This window comes from Sinocyclocheilus rhinocerous, unplaced genomic scaffold, assembly GCF_001515625.1.
Source record: "Sinocyclocheilus rhinocerous isolate Xijiao unplaced genomic scaffold, SAMN03320098_v1.1 scaffold171, whole genome shotgun sequence".
Classification (NCBI taxonomy): Eukaryota; Metazoa; Chordata; class Actinopteri; order Cypriniformes; family Cyprinidae; genus Sinocyclocheilus; species Sinocyclocheilus rhinocerous.
Genome location: NW_015642206.1, coordinates 844,687 through 867,371, shown reverse-complemented (window position 1 = coordinate 867,371; position 22,685 = coordinate 844,687). Strand labels below are relative to the sequence as shown.

Below are 22,685 nucleotides of genomic sequence, written 5' to 3'. Positions count from 1 at the left end.
TTTAAAAAATCATAAAAAATGTCACATATTGTTATTTAAACATAAGTATTTAAATTGTTTTGTTAATTTAATATATATACATATACACACACACAAACACACACAATGCAACATTTACATTTGGCCCACAGCCCTCAATCAAGTTTGATTTTTGGACCTTCGTATTGAAAAGTTATGATGTGATTCAGCGTATTTAGGCAATCATAAATCGCTTTTGATGCAAAGGCCAAAAATTATTTTTAAAAAATGTATAGCAATAAATTAACATGATATAGTATTGTCATTTTTATTAGATGCATGATGGCAATAAAGTGTTGCTGTGCAATTTGACAAACTGTCTGTATGGACAGGATGTCTGTCAAATGGGTGAAACAAGTTTTATGCAATGTTAATTTTGCATCAGTCATGGTTTTGTACGAGCAGGTTTTAGGAGAAATTTTTTTCTGTCATGGAGCTGCCTTTTCTGTAATAGAAGCATACAGAATGCTTTCATGTAGGGCATCAGCTCTACCACCAGCACTGGCACCCTGTCAGTGGACAAAGGGCAAAATAAATATCATAAAGGTAACACTTTAGAGCAGATCAGACTATGAGAAAAAGCTTTTCCAAATGTACTGTTACTGTAAGGTCTAAGAGATAGCACGTGTGATATGCATGCATGGTCTCGGCCAGCACAGCCCATTTTTATTTGGTTTCCAAATGCTCACATGTCAGGATGTATTCATAGCTCTGTTTAATACAGTCCTCTCTCAACCCTCGCTGTAACTCTGGGCTCAGATGCACGGGTGATTGCATCCATTCAGGATGGCCATTTCTTTTATACTGAATTCAGGCAGTGCGTGAGGAAGATCAGAATGAAAATTGTGTGGCCGTTAAATAACTGTAGTGCACTGATAGCAAAGTATGTGATTCTTGTGATTATTTTGTAAAAGCTTCCTTTTAGGAAGGAGGATTGGTTAAAAAAAAAGAGAGACATTTACTGCAGCTCTCTGGATTTAAAGATGGCTGGTGAGATTGTAACCACAGCCACCAATCAAATGAATCTTGAATCCCCAGCCGTATCTCTTACTCAGAGCATGATGTGTCAAGTCATATTATCAGTTTAAAGCAAATCTTAAGTTTGGCCGAGTTAAGCTCAGTCAACCTCATAGTGTGCCTTTTGAGATAAAAATGATTTGAAGGATCGGCCATTAAGAGCCAAACCATTCACAAAAAGGGCCCAGGCCTCGTGTCTTTGACCCTCTTTTATAAAAATAGATGCTTACAGGAACCACCAGACAATCTTACGCACAAGCCACTGCCTCATTAGATGTCCACTTCTGAAGGCTAAGAATAGAAGGCAATGTGTCACTTCACTTTTCACTTTTTCACTTCATTTTTTTTTCACTGACACTCACTTCAAGTTCCTTTGGAGAGTCCAATTTCAAGTTCTAGTTAAAAGTTTGCTCAGTTGTGAAGGGGTCGTAATGAGCTTCTCAAAATCTATAGAAGCAAAATAACCACAAGGCAGGTCTCTTCTAATGCCAATTTTGCTTTCTCGCTGTCTACCTGTCTCTGTTTGGCATTCACTCTGTCTCTCTCTTTCAGAAATGATCACTGACAGTCAGATTGAGAACGGTCTCTTGAAAGCTGACCTGAAAGATAAGGTCATGTACACCTTGCTGAGGAAGCATCGCCACCAGACCAAGAAATCCAATCTTCGCTCCTTAGCTGACATTGGCAAGACGGTCTCCAGCGCAAGTAGGCTGTTTTCCACCCCGGATAATGGTAATATAGGTGCCAGTTTGGTGCAGTTATTTTTTACCCTCCTTTTTACTTTTAAGCTATTAAGATTTTTTATATTATTATTGCTATATTTTATAGATTTTATATTAAGATGTTTCTTTTTTCTTCAGTTTTATGAAATCTTTTGTGGATTGTTTTTTTCCACACTTTTCAAAAATATAATTTGTTCTAATTCTTTTATCTTTTTTGATTTTGTGTTTTGAATTTTCTTGTGTTATTCTTAAAGATAACTGAAGAATACCAAATATTTTTATTTTACTCCTCAAATTTTATTCAGGAGATTTACGTCCTTATCGTTACATTTTTACATATTTAAATGCATTAGTCACACAGATCGCAATAATTGTTTTACTAATGTTTTACCAATTTGCTGACTCATTGTTGACTCAGCATAGATGAAGCCTTTTTATATTTTTCCTTTTTTATAAGTAGTTGTCTCTGTATGTTTTAAAGACTCCATGAAATCACTTGACAAGCACCTTCTTTTGTGTTGACACTACTGTTGAATTATTTTTTATTTTTTTGCTTTGTCTTGGTTATTCACCAAGGACACATTTAATTGATTAAAAGTGACAGGAAAACATTTATAATGCATCTATTTCTAATAAATTCTATTCTTTTTAACTTTCTATTCATGATAGAATCCTGAAAGAATGTATCATGGTTTCTGATATTAAGCAGCACAACTGTTTTCAACTTTGATGATATATAATAAATGTTTCTTGCGCACCAAATTAGCATATTAGAATGATTTCTGAAGGATCATGTGACGCTGAAGACAAGGCTGTTTCACAATACTGCTGTATTCTTACTGTATTTTCGATTAAATAAATGCAGCCTTGGTGAGAAGAGACTTCTTTCAAAAACATAAAGAATCTTATTGAGCCCAAACTTTTAAACAGTGGTGTATTTTCTCTTACAACATTAGGTTTGTGTGTGACATATCAAAGGGATTAAATAATCATTAAGCTTTAATTACATCACAGCCATGATCATGATTTGCTGCTTGCTTTTAGCAAAGTGCTTGCTTTTTAGGCAGGTACAGGTCATATTAAGGGGAGGAACATTCTCATTCCAGAGAGTCAAAACTCTGTGTAATCAGAATCCGTTAAATGTTAATTTAGGCATTTTTTAGGAGTACACAAGCATATAGGGAGAGCTAGAAGACACTAAAAGAGTTCATGGGGTCTTTAAATATTAACTTGTTTCTTTTCAGTCCTTGATTTTTAGTCTGTCCTGTCTCTGTATGCATATATTTTTCAGTGATGCACAGAATAGGCTGTTTCATTACATTGTTGAGATTGTGAACTGTTATGAACTGGCGAACTAATAAACTAATCTTAGAGCAGTGTTTAAAAGACAACATGGACAACACAGACAACACTTCAAATAAAGCAATGGTCAAAAGGATCATTTGATTTTTGGCAATGATATTTTCATGCCTTCAGTTAAGACAAATAGTGTATTGATAAAATTTTACACAAAGATCGTGCCAGCATTTTTCCAGCTTTTATAGGCTGCATGTGCACAGGTTTTAAACCATGAATCCTGTGATTCGTTGACCATTGGACTTTTTGAATGTGACATAAATGTTATTCACCACAACTTTTGTTTCCTGAAAAAAAAAACTTGCTTTAACTGTGCTTTTCTACCTCTATAACAAATCCTATCTTTTCCTGAGTGATTTTACACCAGTCTCACACAATCTTTTGCAAAAATAGCTAAACATTATGCCTAAAACCACTGACCTCACCTTAACAATCTTATCTTTTCACCCTTCTTACCATCCTTTATCCTTTCTGCTGCACTTGTCACTAAAAGCACGTAATCCACTTGAGACTTCAGTGCCTTGTCTAATGACTCGCAACTCAGAGGAGGTGTTGCGAGCCCCTGGAAGTCCAAGCATGGGATGGCCTAGTAAGTCCAACTTACCAGTTGCCAGTACATGTATATGTGTCCCTTCACCCCACGTGAAGTAGCTGTGATAGAATAGCATAGCATTGTAGCTTCAAAGGGTCATATCACGAGGAACCAAATCTTCTACCATTTAAAGAGTTCATTGAATAACTAAATAACACCTTAGGGACAAATGAAATCATACAAAATGTACATTCTTAAAAATAAGGGTTTCAAAGGAAGCTTTTGCTGCGATGCACAGATCATTCGTTTCTGGTTCCACAAAGAACTTTTAAGTGAACTGTTTACATAGTGTAAAGAATGTTTTAATAATCTGAAGAAACTTTTTCCACTATAAAGAACCTTTTGTGCAATGAAAAGGTTACATGGATGTTAAAGATTCTTCATGGAACCATTGATGCCAATAAAGAACCTATTTTTAGATTGAGTGATATGACCTTTTTTATTTGTTGTTGTGACCATCTATGTTTAGCTAGTCAGTCCTGTAGTCATTGTTATGTAATAGATTTTCATATCTAGAATTTCCTGTTATGGTGATCTTCACCCTTAATAGATTTAAATTCCAAAGTCTTCTAATAATCACATTGGACTCATTTCTGTGGAACTTTCCACTGGAGATCACCGTATCATCATGACCATAACCATATTAATGAGCAGCTCTGATCTGAAGGTGGATGTGAAGTATTTTTTCTTGTTCTTTTTTTTTCAAGTTACTACTCTTTTTTTTCTTTCTTTCTTTTTAAGTGCTTCATAAATGAAGCTTCTTTTTTAAACCTCCCTCATCTATATTTAGCCTCCTTTTTCTTCTTTTGGCTGCTTTTTTTCTTCTTTTGGCTGCATCAAACTGACATCTTAGTCAATATAAGTCTGTGGCATTGGGAATACTTTGCTTCACTGTGCTGTTCTCCTGCTATGCTGTTCACAGCAATGATGACAATGACTTGGACTCTGCAAGGTTAATAGTTAACCTTTCAGTAGGTTCCTTTCTTGCCTGGCACATCACCTTTCCTAATTTAAGTTATTTTACTTTTAAAAGCATGGACTCAAAGCATGGAGCAATTCAGAGCCTGTGAAAAAATATTAATGTCCTGTGCAGTGTTGTCAGTCCCACTGATTCACCAATGGTTCATCTGACATTCAGTTCCCTTGCTTATCCTGCATTTGGATTTCTTTGTAGACTATTTTTTAAAACTTTGTGTTTAAAATAATGGAACAGTGCCCTTTTCAATTTGGGTCTTTTTCATTGATCTGTTATTTTCATTAATTTTGATTAGGTAGTCCAACCACCACACATCGCAACTTGACATCAAGCAGCCTGAACGATATCTCAGACAAACCAGAGAAAGATCAGGTGAGTCCAATTTCAAGATTGTTCATGTGTTTGTGTGTGTTTGGGGCCAGGAATATATATATATTTTTAACTTTTATGCAGCAAGCATGCATTAAATTGATTAAAAGTTCCAGTAAAGACTTTTATAATGTTTTAAATTTTAAATAAATGTTGTTATTTTGTACTTTCTATTCTTTTTCTATTCGTCAAAAGAATCCTTAAAAATAGTATGGTTTTGACAGAAATAATAAACAGTAAACTGTAATATTAGATTGTTTTCAATGGTGATAATAGTATTAAATGTTTATTAAACACCAAATCAGCATATTAGAGTGATTTCTGAAGGATCATGTAACACTAAAGCCTGGAGTAATGATGCTGAAAATTAAGCTTTGCTATCACAGGAATAAATTACATTTTAACATATGTGACCCTGGAGCACAAAACCAGTCATAAGTTGCACAGGTATATTTGTAGCAATAGCCAACAATACATTGTATGGGTCAAAATTATTGATTTTTCTTTTATGCCAAAAATCATTGGGATATTGAGTAAAGATCATCATCCATGATGATATTTTGTAAATTTCCTACCGTAAATATATCAAAACTTAATTTTTGATTAGTAATATGCATTGCTAAGAACTTAATTTGGACAACTTTAAAGGCGATTTTCTCAATATTTAGATTTTTTTGCACCCTCAGATTCCAGATTTTTAAATACTTGTATCTAAATATTGTCCTATCCTAAAAATCTATACATCAATGGAAAGCTTATTTATTCAGCTTTCAGATGATTTATAAATCTCAATTTCGGAAAATTGACCCTTATGACTGGTTTTGTGGTCCAGGGTCACATATATTAAAATGTAAAATATTTATTTAAATTTTAACAATATTTCACAGTATTCCTATTTTTACTATAATTAAATAAATGCAGCTTTGTTGAGCTTGAGACCTCTTTCAGAAACATTTAAAAACTTTCCAACCCCAACCTCTGGAATGCAATATAACATGTTATTAATAATCAAATATTAAAAACATGTATACATGTAAAAATATAAAAGCATCTGTAATTGACTGCAATTTGGATTGCCAAAAATCTGTGCACATCACAGTCAATGTCACTATGACAAGAATGATGAAGCTAATGTTTTCCTAATGATAAAATAGGACATTGCGCTTAGATGAACAGAACAGAAGCACAAGGATAGGGCTAGTGTGAAATACAGACTTCCATTCCTAACGGGAAGTTCTTGGGCTCTCATTGACAGAGCACCAGGAGGTCATTAGGGTGGTGTCAATCTGTGACAAACCATAAAAATTAACTCACTTCACAGAAGTTCACCTCAGAGGAATTGTAGAATCTTTCCTTTTTACGTGGGAATACATCCCTTCTTGCTGAATGCAGCATTAAGTGAAATAGCTGGCAAATGTTTGACAGTGTTCTTGTGCGTGTGCTGTGTGCTGAATAAACCAGTGTGGATGTGATTGCTGGAAGGCCTCAGCTGTTGACAGACTCAGAGGAGATGCCCCTTGCCCCGTTTGGCAGAGTGGGGGATTGAGAGGCTGCTTGTGTGAGGTGGCCCAGAGACATGGACAGATTGTGATTATAAGCGCAGATTGAGGGATGGCTGGGTTCGTGTCATGCACTGTGAAAGCCTCATGGCTTGTCACACTTTTTTTGTTTTTTTGGATGATGTCATTCCTGCTTCCTGAGATTAGACATTCACAGAATCTGGAAATGAACGGTAACTTAAGCAACATGTAATAAATTGCTGTTGTGAATTTAGCTTAATAACTTACTTAATGAATTGAATTTTCTTCTGCAATAGCGCCCACTTAAGGCAGTACCATGAATTCAAGCCTTGACAAAAATGATTTTATTGGGAACAAGACAAATACAGTATGAAGAAAACAGCAACACTCTCAATTGTAAAGCATTTATTTAAAGATATTTACTGAGATTTCAGGTGACAGTGCTCGATTCTCATTAGCTGCAACAGGAAGTCATCTGTTCCATGGCTTGACTACACAAAATGCAGGCTGTCAGACCCTGTTGATGCGGTGGAGGTAATCCAGTATCAGAGATGATGCTTAGCCTTTCCACATCACATGCTATCTGCTAGAGAGCTGGACAGCTAGAGATGTGATATTTGATGTTAATGCGAGTTGCTTGGAGTGTGTGATATATTATTAGGTCAGAAGTTGCCTGTAATAAAATTGGAACACATACTGTACATTGTAAAAAATGCATTGTATGATGTCGTATTCAGCATACTGTGCTGCTGAAATGAATTAACTGATGAAACATAACCGTCTGATGACCCTTTTTTGACTCCTAGATAATGAAGCTCAGAGGTAAACATTCATACAAGTCTGAGAAAAACACTATGGGTTGTTGAAGGTGTGTCCTTCTAATACCTTAATCATCTCTTTACGCTCCTCTATTAATGCTGTCTACAATCTGGCTTCCAGTTAACATCAGTGATATCACTCCCCTCTATCTATAGCCACCACTTCTTCACTTGCTTTAGTTTCATTTAGTCATGATCTTTTTTGTCACTCTATGGTATTTTTTCTTTCTAAATTCCCAGAATGAGTTGAATTCAGTGTTTATTAAGTTTTTTCCCACAAAGTAGGGATGGTCATATTGGTCAAATAGGAGTCTTTAAAATCACTAAACAGTATCATGAAATTAGATCATGTGTCTTTAACTCATTATTTTCAACAACATGTTTAAAACATTCTTTTTTTTGTGAACTATCTCTTTACATCGGGGGATAGAGTAGATTTAATGATCAGAGATATGGTAGTTTTTTTTTTAATGCAACCAAATCATAAGAAAACAAGGGGGAAAATAAGCATAGCAGATTTCAAAGCATCATGTACAAATAAAATATTATCTTTCTTAAACAGTGTCTACATATTTCATAAAAAAGGAGTCATCAAGGTTTTTTGAGAGGTCGTAAAAACTTTCTGAATTGACAAAACATATCAAGTTTATATAAGTAATCTTTTCTAAAGCAAGACACAAGGTCATCCCATTCATTACATTAATACACATGTTAATGCGTCAGGATATGTGCTTATTTTATCTCACGACAGTAATTCAATGATAATCAGTAATAGAATAGTTTTGCAACAGTATAATGGAATAAAAGCAAGAGCTTCAAAACAAATGATCTATGATGCTAGTGCTGTTGATGAGTGAGAGGTCTGTCCCATCATGTGCTCAGGTGCTCCAGGTTAAATGTTTTCCATTGTGCTTGCGTTTCCAGTGTTCTTCCGTCAATGGTTAACGAAACCGCTTACTCTGACTGTTCAATAAGACTTTCAGGAGGGAATGTTATTGTTTATGTTTGGGAAGTATACTGGGGAATTGGTTTATTAATGACTGACATTGTAACCCCATTTTCAAGTTGACAGCAGAGCTGTCAAATTAGATTTATGAGCTTTAGAATTAGATTTCTGTCTTGTGCGCTAGTCTTACTGTTAAAGAATAGTAAATGTTTGCATTATTGCAAGTAATAAACCTAAAAGCACTTTATATATGCAACAAGCTTGAGTAATTGTGATACTTTTAGCTGTTAAAATTCGCAATGATGACCTTGGAGGCACAAGTTGGAGTTGCTTAACAATTTATGGTTATGTGTGCAGGGTGTACTAATTATCTTTGGCTTGTAAATTTCACATTTGGCATGACCTCAAAGTCTGAGCTGGCAAATGCCACTGCCTTTGAATTTGGCCTTCATTTTATCACTGGAACGAACGACAACAACCCATATAAATAAAATTAATTTAACAGTTCTTATACTGGTTACTACTGGTTCCTCTGAATTAAGAGTAAAAGAATGCAGGAGTCACAGTGGGCCCTTGCTGAACCCTAGAATGAACAATCCCACATGCAGCCACCAATCTTTGTAATTTCCATTAGTTGGACAGTTGCTGTTGTTGGATTCATCACATCTTCGTGAAAGTCTTGGCACAGAATGCCAACTGGGCAGTATGTTTAATAAGGTCATGTGTTGGAGCTTGATTTGTGCACTTTGTTTACCCGGTTCTTCCTCCTTACTGAATTTCATTAAAATCCCATCCTGCATGTGTTCAGCTGAAGAACAAGTTCATGAAGAAGCTGCCCAGAGATGCTGAAGCTTCCAATGTTCTCGTTGGAGAAGTGGACTTCCTGGACAGTCCTTTTGTGGCCTTTGTGAGGCTGCAGCAGGCTGTCATGTTGGGGGCACTGACTGAAGTGCCTGTGCCCAGCAGGTATGACCTGCTTTTATCCCACAAAGCCAAGGAGGAAAATATAACAGTGGTGGAGGGTGTTGAGTTCAAAACAGGCTTTTATTAAACCAATAGAAAAGCTGTGTGTTTTACTTTAGGTAATATTTGTTATCTTTCCTAGATTTCTGTTCATTCTTCTTGGACCCAAAGGCAAAGCCAAGTCATACCATGAAATTGGTAGAGCAATTGCTACTCTGATGTCCGATGAGGTACGTACAGACTAATCTTAGAAAATGTTTTGTCCTATTTTGGTTCATAATTTTTTTGTTCACGCAACAGCAGAAAATGGCCTTCAGTCATGTTTAAAGCCCTATTCACACCAAGAACGATAACTATAAAGATAACGATAAAGATATAGTTCTAAAAATCGTTCTCAATATTATAGAATAGCAGAGTCCACACCACATTCGCTGGTGTGGACGCTAATATCATTATCTTTATAGTTATCGTTCTTGGTGTGAACGGGGCTTAAGAGTGCTAAATACTGTTGCTTTTACACTTAAAAAAAAAAATAAACGACTGCAATCTGTAACAGAACCAGTGTTAATTTAATGTTATTTGTGTATATATATATATATATTTTTTTTATGCTGAGTTGCTGTGCCTGAAATGTTCTGTTAGAATTCTATATAGCAAAAAAAAAAAGGTTTGTGCTTGGATTAGTCATGTGTGGGGAGAGTTGGCCAGTAATCAAAGTTCTCTTATCAAGGTCTTCCATGAAATTGCGTACAAAGCCAAGGACAGACAAGATCTCCTCGCTGGCATTGACGAGTTCTTGGATGAGGTCATTGTCCTCCCTCCTGGAGAATGGGACCCTGCCATCAGGATAGAGCCACCAAAATCCCTGCCATCCTCAGATAAAAGGTAATTGATGTAGGGAGCTCATATTAGCCTGTCACGCTTTCTTTTGCTGAAGCCCCACCAATATCCCACATCAAAGTCTGTCAATGTTCCTGTTTTGAAATGACTCAAACAATTGTGAAATAGCATTTCTGAGGCTGTCCCTGAGGTAGTTTGGCAGTTTTTTAAGGGTTAATGAAAGTAATTTCAGTCTTTCATTGTTACAAATGACAAGCAGAAACTGCGTGTATGTCTTTTTTATATTAGTAGCCAAACCCTTTAAGCCATGTACAGTGTGTTACATAATGTATTTCACACACAGTCAGGAAGTGTTTCAAAAGCCAGTTGGCCAGGCCATCCATTCATTCATCAAGTGTAGTGGAGCAGAGCAGCGGTTAATTAGATCAATTACGTCACTTCTCTTTGGCTTCAGGTGAAGTGACAGCAGGCTGCCTCCTCATCCTGCCACCTCAATCTTTACCAGCCCGCATTACCTATAAAGCAGAGCTGTGTGCCCGCAGCAGTCAGTCACACCAGCATAACACACAGTGTACACAACACACTACACACACTAGACCTCATACATTCTTTCGTGGCTTGTTGAATGTAAACAACAGACTGAACTGGTTACAGTATCTATCTATCTATCTATTTGTCTGTCTGTCTGTCTGTCTGTCTGCCTGCCTGCCTGCCTGCCTGCCTGTCTGTCTCTATCATCCATTCATTTGTAAGAAAAAAAAAACTTTACAATTAAATTTACAGTTATCATCTATTGTTTTATCTTAAGTCCTTTTCTCATCTGTCCCTCAGTTCTTTTATTGTTTTCTCTATTGTTTTATCATTTTCATTTGTAAACCGGTAGAGATTTTGGACTATCATCTCTATCGCGGTTACACACTCATGTGACGTTGCTGTGCTATGTGGTCACGAAAACATATCGTTTGCACATGCTTTTAAGCATTGCTGTTTAAAAAAACAAGTGATTTTAAGCCGTTGAAATGCAATCATCAGTGAAAGAGAACTCATTTCGCTATATGCATGCGCTGTCTGAGAGATTGTTTCTGAGCGCTGGCAACGCACATGAAGACAGTGCTCATAGAGCACGGGAGTATTGAACAGAGTTATTTTTGCCACTTTGTAGCCTTTGAACGGTTAAATACACACACTTGTATGTATCAAAATGCCATTGTTTGCAAGTATCCTCATAAACACAGTTATTTAGGTCTTAAGTGAAAGCAAACAACTAAAGGAAAACACATGTGTAACAGTATATTGGATGCAGGCAGCTCTTAAAAGTGACAGCTAAATCACTTTTGTAAATTTAATAAGAAATATATGTTTAATTTACACAGTGAAGAATATGCAGTGTTTTTATACATTTGATTACTTTATACAATGTATGGAGCATTTCTTATTTATTTGTTCTACTGTAGTTTTTTTTGTCCTATTGCTTGTAATTAGTTTCTTGTTCTTATTTAATCGTGTTTTTTGTGATATTGACAATGGTGACAAGAATTCTGAATTTTCTATGGTTTCAAAAACGTTGATATCATAAAGACCTTATTTAAAGCAAAAATAACTATATTGTAATATATATTGTTACCGTGAAGTAAAATGACTTATATTGTGATATAAGATTTTGGTCATATCGCCCCACCCCTAATTATCTGTTTTTAAATCTTTTTTCTATCTGTCTATCTGTGTGTCTGTCTATCTTATCATTTTATCAGTTAACCGTTTTATCTATCATTAAGTCGTTCTGTATCTCTGTCTGTCTTTTTATCTGGTATTTTATCATTTTATCTATTGTTTGATAATTTTATCAGATTATGTATTATCCTATAGTTCTATCTATCGTTCCATGGTTTTTATAAATGATTATCATGCCATGTGGATGGTTCAGTGAGTAACATATTCATATATCATGGCATTTAGATTGTAATTTTAGGAACTGAAGAATAACATTGAATTACGATGTCTATCTTGTATTTTATTTTGTATTGCATAAGACATTTGTGTGAGCTACCAGTGTATGAGCTAGCATTTTTTATTTAGGCTTTTCAGGCTGCAGGGACTTTAAAATGACTTATGAAGAGTCCACTGAGTGTGTCTTTTGTCATCTTTCTTTCTCTGTTCTCGCTTTCCTCCCATATAACATTTATTTTAGGGCATTAATAACATTAAAGTTTTTGTGTTCTGTGTTCAACAATCTCCATGTGCTTGTTATGTTGTCCAGAAAGAACATGTATGCTGGAGGGGACAGCACACAGATGAATGGAGACACGCCTCACAGCGGTGGACACGGGGGCGGGGGGCACGCAGTAGGCGATGAGTTGAAGAAGACGGGGAAGTGAGTTAATGTTTGTATAAATTCTTCTGAAGGAACAGATTATGCCGAACCTCTTAACACCATGGTTTAGTTCAGATAAAGGTCTGTTTGACTCTTTAAAATGACTAGAATTATCTTAATATTAGACAAACATTGAAGTCAGCATGTGCTCCATTTACGGAGTACAGACTGTTATCATTAGATTAGATTTTTTACTTGACCTTTGGCAAGGAACTGCTGTGTACTGTTAGTATTTTGTGCTAAATAGATTTTTATCCCTTTTACTAATTAATATTAGCAATAAACAACATGCTACTTTTTTAAATATTTAATATTTTCAAAAATAAATGTTAATAATAGTTAACAAAATTAACATGAATTTCAAATTGTTTTAGTATTTGGTATACCCCTCTTTTGCTTTTGATTAGTGGCCTAGAAATAGTATATAATAATATTCCTTGTTCAAAATCCTGCAAGTTTTGTGATTATTGCATGGTTTATTTTATGTTTATTATTAGGTTTGAATTAAATCCCAGATTTTCAGTTTCACTCAGTTTTTTTAACCCCACTGTACAGAGTGAAATATATTTTGTGAATAGAGGAAGGCGGATTAAGATAAGATGTAGAAATGTAATAAAATTCAATGAAAACCACTGTGACAATTATAACATGTCATGTTTTGTTTTTCAGGTTTTGTGGAGGCCTTATTCTTGATATCAAAAGAAAAGCTCCCTTTTTCTTCAGTGATTTCTACGATGGACTACACATCCAGTCTTTGTCTGCCATTCTTTTCATCTACCTGGGAACAGTAACCAATGCCATCACGTTCGGAGGATTGCTGGGTGACGCCACAGAGAACATGCAGGTGAAGATACAGCTGCAAACCATGAGAAACTACATGAGTGTACGAATGTGACGTGCTCTCTGTGCCAGAGCCTTTCTAAATAAGAATCAGTCCAACCTTGGCAAGGATTACAGTGTAATTCAATCTTGGTCAATCTTTAACTGACACACACTGGGAGCTGCTTCTTCTCTGCCCTCCTTTTGAAATGTTACCACGAGTTCAAAGGTCATGTTAGTAAGTTAAAGTCTCACAGTTCATATAATTAGCTGTCTTAAAGATGCATGCTAAGGTCTGCTGCACACGTCTTTGGCTAGTCAATGTTTCAGTTCAGGAAAGCTGTTCAGTTCAGTGATTTCATGTATTGATTTGGACAGGGCTAGTTAATAATGAAGGTTGGAGTCTACGGTCTGGATATGGGCATTATGGAAGGCCATGTGCAACACCTAATTAAATTTATGGGTAATAAAAATCAATTTATTGAATTCAGTGTGCTTGATATTAATGATAAATCCATTGAAAGAATGAATTAACATTATGTACATAAGTTATGTAAAGGAAAGTAGGTCATTTGCTTTGTAATTTTTACTGAGGTTATGTGAGAGAAAGCACAGATTCGCATGGGATAAAATCACAAAGTACGTCTGTGAACAAGGAAAACTAGTCCTGTATGAGCAGGGCTTTAAACAGACTTTCTGTCCACAGAGCTTGAGCCTCAGTTGGGTTTGTCCCTAACCCTTTGACTCTTCCTTCATTGTGTGTTGTATGAAGGGTGTGCTGGAGAGCTTTCTGGGCACAGCGGTGTCTGGAGCAGTGTTCTGTCTCCTGGCTGGGCAACCTCTGACAATCCTCAGCAGTACGGGGCCAGTGCTGGTGTTTGAAAGGCTGCTCTTCAACTTCAGCAGGTGCTTCATCATCTCTGTTTAGAATGTGACATTGCAAACCAACTACTGCATATACTCACCATTTAGTAGTTATCTGAAACTAAGATTCTATTAAGCAGCACAACTGTTTTCAACATTGATAATACAAAATCATTTTGAGCACCAAATCAGCATATCAGAATGATTTCTGAAGGATCATGTGACAATGACTGCAGTAATTCAGCTTTGCCATCATAGGAATAAATTGCATTTTAAAATATATTCAAATAGAAAACAGTTACTTAAATGTTAATAATTTGTCAAAATATTACTGTTTTTACTTTATTTTTGATCATATAAATGCAGCCTTGGTGAGCACAAGAGACTTTCAAAAACACTAAGAATAACTTACCACCCCCAAACCTTTAAACGGTAGTGTACTTTTCATTGCTGGATGATTTGAAAGTTGGAGGGAATTGAGTTAATTTTCTGTCCATTTTCTGTCTTCCGCAGGGAGCATGACTTTGACTACCTAGAGTTCCGTCTTTGGATCGGCCTGTGGTCGGCCTTCTTCTGTCTAGTCCTAGTGGCCACCGACGCCAGTTTCCTGGTGCAGTATTTCACCCGATTTACAGAAGAGGGCTTCTCCTCGCTCATCAGCTTCATCTTCATCTATGACTCCTTCAAGAAGATGCTGAAGTTGGCTCATTATTACCCCATCAACTCAGACTATAAAATCAATTACGTCACGCAGTATGACTGCATGTGTATGGCGCCCACTGATGGTAAGACCTGGTACATCTTTTCCTCTGAAGTTTTCTTGCTTTGGTATTTAGATGCTAATTGAGCTTACAAAACCTTTATCCATTTGCAAGTTTGTCAACTTGCCTGAATTTTTACTTTAGTTTTAAATTCCGAATTACCTTTCTAAGTCTCTGACTTGTCTGCACCAGATGCAAGAAACGACGAGTGCTGACAAAACAGAAAAAAAGATTACTGATGCATATGTAACATTATTTTGCTCAGTGAAGCAGATATGATGTAGCACAAAGTGACCTTTTTTCCCTTTCGCTGGGATCCAAAATGTGCTGCTTTGAGCTCAAGTGCAGTTACCATACATTCATTCCACTTCGTGACTACCTGGTAGTTTGAAAGAAATTTGGCCTGAGTATAAATTGAAGTTGCTTGATTGACACTGATACACATACAGTGGAAGCACAATAGTGTGATAGGAATGGATGTTTAGCTCTTTTATAGAGTTGAAGCTTGTACAGCTGTTGTTAAAAGGTGTCCAAGTCGACATCTGGCACACGGCTTATAAATATGACCAGCATAAATATTTAATTGTCCTATTTGTTGTACTATTTCTGGTTTTCAAATGATAGTTCAGACCCAGAGGATTGCTTTTGTCTTTATATCCAAAACTCAGTACAGTGCATGATGATTCAATTCAGTTGTCGTTTTCCCTGGATATAATTATAGTGATGCCATAGCTATTCATTCCATTTGCATCTTAATTTTCAGCAGGACACAGTAGTGCACCATATGGCTTGCAGCTACTATATCCAGACATGATAACAGGTGTCTGATATACAGTACAAGTCAAGGCTCAAGTCTTTTGTCACAATCCATGTCAAGTCACTTTTGACAGTAGTTTTCTATACACTCATAGATTTTCTCTAATTCGGAGTCTCGAAGACAAAGTATAAGTCAAGTATCAAACCAGCAGTTTCTGAGTGTCATGTCTCAGATTAATGGATTTGTCAAGACTCGATTGTTTACAAGATTAAATCTCAAGTCAGTTGTATACAAGTCTAAGTCAAGTCTCAAGTCAATAAAGGTGCATTTACCTTTGTCTGACAAATTTTTTACTGGCAAAATACATTCATTTTAATTGGAATCCACGCAATCAGGAATTTCATTAAGGCATTAAGTTTTATTAAGTTTTTACCATGCAGATTTTGCAACGGGTTAATGATGGTCATGTCAATTCTCCATGCTAACGAACTATTGTGACTGTGACTTCACTCAAGTTAATTTATTAGCGACTGAAGGGTGACTTGAGTTTCCATCCCAAACAGAAGACAGCAAGAACAGGAATTGATACTTTCTGCAGTCATCTGCTTTGGTTTTTTCATGCAGGTTTTATATTGGTGTGAAAGAATGTTGTTAGTCAATTATCACACTGCTAAACCACTGGGCCCGTTTGATATTCAGACCACTGAACAGTTACAAAACTTTGTTTCTGAAGTTTTGAAATAATAATTAAATCTCTTCTTTGTATCGGTGTAATGTTTTGTGGCTGACTTAGCAACAATTTTGACATTCACTTCATCTGTTTATTGTGCTAGTGGCGTTGTGTGTGTGGTGTCATCAGTAGGAATGAAGGAGCAATCTTGGGGGTGGATGTGGACGTGATGTGGTTTGGGGTTAATCTCCTCCATGTGTGTGGTGAATTAAGACCGTACAGAGAGGAGCTGGTGGGTGGGGCGCTCATCCACTCATGCTGCTTTCCTCTAAACCGCTGTTTGCTCCTCTTCACCCTCCCTCGACTTCTCTCCAATCCGATACTGCAGAGGGAAACAACAGCTGTGTGGAAATTAGTTCCAGTTAGGGGAACCCAGCAAAGAGTCTCTTTAAAGATTAATGCTGTGGAGAAGTGGTGAACATTTTACAGCGGTCATTGCGAACTGGTTGGCACATATGTTGTGCTTGACTCGCCCGTAACCGTGAGAAAATGTTTGCACTTGTGTGAGCATCTGCTTGTGAAATCTGTCATGTTTTTTGAGAGTTTAAAGGAAAATAGTGACATCGTCTGAGTCAAGTGTGTTAAAGGGATAGTTCACGCAAAAATAAAAATTCTGTGATTAATTCCTACCCTCATGTTGTTCCAAACATGTAAGACCTACGTTCATCTTCGCAAACACAAATTAAGATATTTATGATGAAATCTGTGAGCTTTCTTGACCCTTCATAGACAGCAAGGGTCCTACCATGGTCAAGGCTCAGAAATGTAGTAAGGACATTGTTAAAATAGTCCATGTGACATCAGTGCATCAACCGTAATTTTATGACTTCAAGAATACTTCTTGTGCGCAAAAAAAACAAAATAAAGAGTTTATACAACAATTCTTCTCTTGCGAGTTACCGTCTTCTGCCTTTATGGAGAGTGATACTACGTCATAAAGGTCATTATTTATTTATTTTTATTTTTATTTTTTTTGCTAAGAGTATTCTCGTAGCGTCATAAAATTACGGTTGAACCACTGATGTCACATGGACTATTTTAACAATGTCCTTACTACGTTTCTGAGCCTTGACCATGGTAGGACCCTTGCTGTCTATGGAGGGTCAGAGAGCTGTCAGATTTCAACAAAAATATCTTAGTGTTCTGAAGATGAACGAGGGTCTGGAACGACATGAGGGGGAGGAATTAATGACAGAATTTTCTTTTTGGGTGAACTAACCCTTTAAATAGTACAAATGTTACAGTTACATTTTACACATAAAATGGGAAAATATGTCCCACAAATGAGAAGTGAAAACCTTTCTATTTTGGATTTTCCTTTTTATTTTTATTTGCATTATTTATTTATTTTACATAATAAAGTTTCAGAATTTTTCAAAATTTCCAGGTTTCAGATTTACATGTTTGAGCCCCACTGTATGTTTTTGGTTCTTTTCTAAAGGCCACTTCAGACCTTTGACCTTTGTGTTTTTCAGCCAATTCTTCAGATGTGTACACTGATCCACTTGATTCAACATTTATCTGGACTGTAAATTACAGCGATACAGTAAGTGTTTCAAAACATCACTAATATATGTGCATAGGCTGTAATACACTACATGAGAAACATGCTCCTCATTTCTAGGAGAAACAGGACAAATAAAAAAATATATATGTCTAAATAAATAAATAAATAAAATAAAATCAGCTAAAAATATAAAATATATTTGATATCCTTTGACTGAATGGAATCATAGTCTGAAAAAGCTAATAATCGAAGTCTATGCCCATTATGCACTACATGATTTTCTGTGAAACCTGTCAACTGCTCAGAATCTGTAGACTGGCACTGACTTTAGGCAACTTTTATCAACTGCTCCAGACTAAAAATGAAAAAATCTGGACAAAACTTGTGTAGTGTATTTCACTTGTTAGGTTTATTGAGGTCACCAAACAGAACTTACACAACACACTGGAGAAAACTTCCTTGTCCTGGTTATGTTCAGAAAGTACATGGTGCCATTTAATCCTTAAATTGTTGGCTGTTTTCATAAAACGTTTTCTCCAGACCTGCCTGACGTTTTGTCCTCTTCTAAAGCCAAACTGAGCTCCCAGCTGCGAATAATAGAGATCTCTCAATGGTTTCATTCAGATGTAGTCCTCAGTTTGAGATCAATGAAACATAATGCCCAAATCCTTGCCAATATCTTTGTGACTGAATGAGCCATAGCTCATGTTTCGCACCTTTTGTGCAAACTTGAACAGTAACAGAGTCATTGTAAAACTTCAGAGAGGTTGAAGACAACAAAGCATCAGCCTTCAAACAGAAACTGGAGAGTGTTCAATGTTCTGCTACTGTCTTTGTTCATAACACAAGTGTCACTCAACTTTAAATGTATGTCTTGGGTTCAAGTTACTGTAGGTCTGTGTGCTAATAATGCAGATCACCACAGTAAAACAATTTCAGTTCATACCTCAGTTATTATTATAAACATGATTACATAAATGCAAATTATTTAGCATGGGTTTGTAAAATCAATCAACAAGATCTGACTTATTGCTGCTAGTTTCATAACGAGAGTTACAAGGAATGTCATGATTTTCTGTAAATTAACAACTTAAAAAAATGTTTGATCCAGACACCTGTAGATTTGATGTTCTGATCATGTCTTTTTGTCATTTGTGCAGCGCTTGAATGCCAGCTGGTCCTCACTGTCAAAGAAGGAATGCTTGAAATACGGAGGGGAGCTAGTGGGCACAGCCTGTAACTTTGTGCCCGACATCACCCTCATGTCCTTCATCCTTTTCTTTGGCACCTACACCTGCTCCATGTGTCTGAAGAAATTCAAGACCAGCCCGTACTTTCCTACTACTGTAAGTAGCCACATTGTCCACCTGTGGCGTGTTTGTGATGGATTTGTCAATCTGTGCCTCTAATCATACAGCATGTGTAGAGGCAATCAATATTTAGTCTCTAATCCATATACTGTGGGCAGGTAGACAATTGTTTTGTCAATCCAGTCTCTATACACCTAATCAATACTGCAGTTGTTGAGGCCAAAGACTACTGACGTCATACTCATTACTTACAGCAGTTCCTAAAAAAAGCATATTTTTTCCATTTTCTTAGGTGAGAAAACTCATAAGTGACTTTGCCATTGTCCTGGCAATTTTGATCTTCTGTGGTGTTGATGCTCTTGTTGGGGTCGATACGCCAAAGCTCATAGTGCCAAGTGAATTTAAGGTAATCTTTCTGTCCATATTGTCTGTCTTTTACTGTAAAGAGATGTTCCTTCTGATGTGCACTTCTAATATTGCTCCAGCACAGACAGTGCCATTCAAAAATTTGGGGTCTGTAAGGTTTTTTTGAAAGACGTATGTCTCTTATGCTTACCAAGGCTGCATTTATTTGATCAAAAATACAGAAGAAATTGTGAAATATTATTGCAATTTAAAATAGCTGTTTTTTATTTAATTATATTTTGAAGTGTAATTTATTCCTGTGACGGCAAAGCTGAATTTTCAACAGCCATTACTCCAGTCTTTAGTGTCACATGACCCTTCAGAAATCATTCTAATATGCTGAAGTGGTGCTCAAGAAACATTTCTTATTATTATTAATATTCAAAACAACTGTGATATTTTTTTCAGGATTCTTCTGATTATTTAAAATGATTTATGCGTATAATAACATTATACATGTCACTTAATCAATTTAATGCATCCTTGCTAAATAAAAGAATTACCGATAATTACTTTCAAAAAATAAAAAAATCTTACTAGTTCTAATTCACATGACAAGAACCACATCCTAGAAATGTCAAATGAAATGATGAACTGTTTCCAAACATACAGTATGGAAGCCCACAGAGGTCATGCATTATTTTATTTCTGTCTAACTTTATTGACATAACTTATCTAAATGTGAGCCAAAATCATCACAATTAAAAGAACCAAAGACTTAAACTACTTCAGTCTGTGTGCATTGAATTTATTTAATACACGAGTTTCACAATTTGAGTTGAATTACTGAAATAAATGAACTTTTCCACGACATTCTAATTTATTGAGATGCACCTGTAATTAGTTACATTATAATGTGTTTTTCTGTGGTTATCTAAAAAAAATTTGTATTCAATGTATGAATAGAATAATGTGACAGATAGTCTAATCAAGAGATTAACTTGCATTAGATGTTATTTATTTCTACCGAATGTATTGGCACAGTGAACACTGCATGGGTCGGTACATGGGGTGTTTCTACTCTGGTGGCCAGAGGGTCTGCTTAATAGAAATAGATTTTGCTCAGGAAAACAAATATCAGAGAGTACATTGGCTGGCCTTTCCCTGTTTGCCGCATCTTAAGTACAGATTCACAGTATGAGTCAGTGCCAATCCACTCAGGATGTTACCATTCGTTTCCTGTAAACATTTGCCAAGTGCCCTGACCGCAAACTTCTGTGATCCTCAAACTGAACTTCCCTCGTGTCCTCAGCCAACAAGCCCAAACCGTGGCTGGTTTGTGCCACCGTTCGGAGGGAACCCCTGGTGGGTGTACCTGGCAGCAGCTCTGCCTGCCCTGCTGGTGACCATCCTGCTCTTCATGGATCAGCAGATCACCGCTGTCATTGTCAATCGCAAGGAGCACAAGCTGAAGGTAGGCCTGCCGTGACTCCGCTGTGTGACTCTTTCCTGAGCCAGATGGTTTATCACGCTCACTTTGAGCCGCCCAGGACCACAGGAAACACTCACAGTGCCATGGGCAACTATATCGGATATTTATAGAAAGTCTCTTACAAATAGAGCTTTTTTATCTTTTGTCTGGAGGATGTGAATCAGCACTTGGAGTCAAAAATAGCATTATTTAAACAGATTGATGTTTTGATGATGACAATTGATATTTCTTGATTTTTTGATATTACATTGAAAACTTTTTTAATATACTGAGTTTGTAAGATGACAGCTAGACAGGTTTTGTTGATAATCATGAAATCTACACAAGGCTATATTATATTTAAATCATTTTAAATTCAAACTCAGTGCTTCACCAAGCAGTTTCACCCCAACGTCACACTTTTGGTCCAGATTCTGAGTGGAACAATAAGGAATTGTGAATCAGACAAAGGCAAAGCATTTATTCTTTTTTGGCCTGTAACGTGAGACTGGCCTCAAAACATTGTGTCCTCTCACTATAATGCCTCCCCATGGAAGAACTCCTATTTTCATCTCTGTGAGAATTACACTGCCCTGGTGACATATTGTACTGTACTTTTGTGTAATGCAGAGCAGTTTTATTTGTTAGAATAAAGCACTTGATGGATTATTTAAAGGGACAGTTCACCTAAAAATGAAAATTCAGTCATTGTTTACCTGCATGCAGGTTTAGAGCTTCAAGAGACTGAGTAAATAATCTGAAAAAAATTACTGAGTGAACTATTCCTGTAAAATGTCACCAAGCACTGTGAGTGATACAATGTTTTTGATTCTTCCAATAGCATTTTGTAAACAACCTCTTTTCTCTGTCTTGATCAGAAAGGTGCAGGCTATCATCTGGATCTCTTCTGGGTAGCTGTGCTGTTAGCAGTATGCTCTTTTTTGGGTCTGCCCTGGTATGTAGCTGCTACAGTTATTTCCATCGCCCACATTGACAGCTTGAAAATGGAGACAGAGACATCCGCTCCTGGCGAACAGCCTAAATTTTTGGGTGTCAGGTACGTTCTAATGCATATAAAAGAAGATTTTTGGTGATTCCTATGTATTTGTACAGTGTCTATGCCAGTAGAGCTTTTGAATCACTCGTTGATTACAGAGTTGGGCTCAGTGGGACGCCTGTTAAAAAGCTGCATGTTGGACTGAACTCCAGGGGGTTTATTGATGCAGCTGTTAGCTGAACAAATGTAAACAGGCCTAGTTCTGCTGAAAACACACTGTGCCCGTATTTAGGTTTTATTTTTAATGCTTCTCTGGTTTGGTTAAGCAATCCAATATGATTTAATTCTCCAAAATATTTCAGATATTAATGATAATTGATATTATAATTAGAAATTATTAGTAGTAATTAAAGAGGTGGGGTCTAATGGTTAAAGATGCGAGCTGGTGACTGCAAGATTGCAGGTTAAAATCTATAAACAGTCACCTTTATGCCCCTGAACAAGTCAATCCAGGAGGAGTAACTTTGGATAAAAGCATCTGCCAGTTGACTTCTTCCTGTAATTTAAACAATGATACACTAAATGTCTGTTGGTCTGTGAAGATTGTACAGATATA

General features: G+C 36.4%; 1 protein-coding gene across 7 annotated transcripts in view; it reads left to right on the top strand.

The window, feature by feature from the left end:
* The window catches only part of LOC107755741 (electrogenic sodium bicarbonate cotransporter 1-like), a 77,422-nt gene that overhangs the window by 49,196 nt on the left and 5,541 nt on the right, over positions 1 to 22,685 (top strand). For 3 of the 7 annotated variants that reach the window (XM_016572631.1, XM_016572626.1, XM_016572629.1), the window contains 15 exons: positions 1,588 to 1,767; positions 3,607 to 3,702; positions 4,977 to 5,053; positions 9,143 to 9,300; positions 9,440 to 9,527; positions 10,028 to 10,182; positions 12,395 to 12,508; positions 13,178 to 13,352; positions 14,100 to 14,233; positions 14,705 to 14,976; positions 17,915 to 17,985; positions 19,107 to 19,292; positions 19,549 to 19,662; positions 20,914 to 21,075; positions 21,951 to 22,129. In XM_016572631.1, the coding sequence (XP_016428117.1) occupies positions 1,588 to 1,767; positions 3,607 to 3,702; positions 4,977 to 5,053; positions 9,143 to 9,300; positions 9,440 to 9,527; positions 10,028 to 10,182; positions 12,395 to 12,508; positions 13,178 to 13,352; positions 14,100 to 14,233; positions 14,705 to 14,976; positions 17,915 to 17,985; positions 19,107 to 19,292; positions 19,549 to 19,662; positions 20,914 to 21,075; positions 21,951 to 22,129 (2,161 nt within the window). The remainder of the gene's footprint in view (positions 1 to 1,587; positions 1,768 to 3,606; positions 3,703 to 4,976; positions 5,054 to 9,142; positions 9,301 to 9,439; positions 9,528 to 10,027; positions 10,183 to 12,394; positions 12,509 to 13,177; positions 13,353 to 14,099; positions 14,234 to 14,704; positions 14,977 to 17,914; positions 17,986 to 19,106; positions 19,293 to 19,548; positions 19,663 to 20,913; positions 21,076 to 21,950; positions 22,130 to 22,685) is intronic. The other 4 variants (XM_016572630.1, XM_016572633.1, XM_016572627.1 and 1 more) reach the window with 3 other exon arrangements.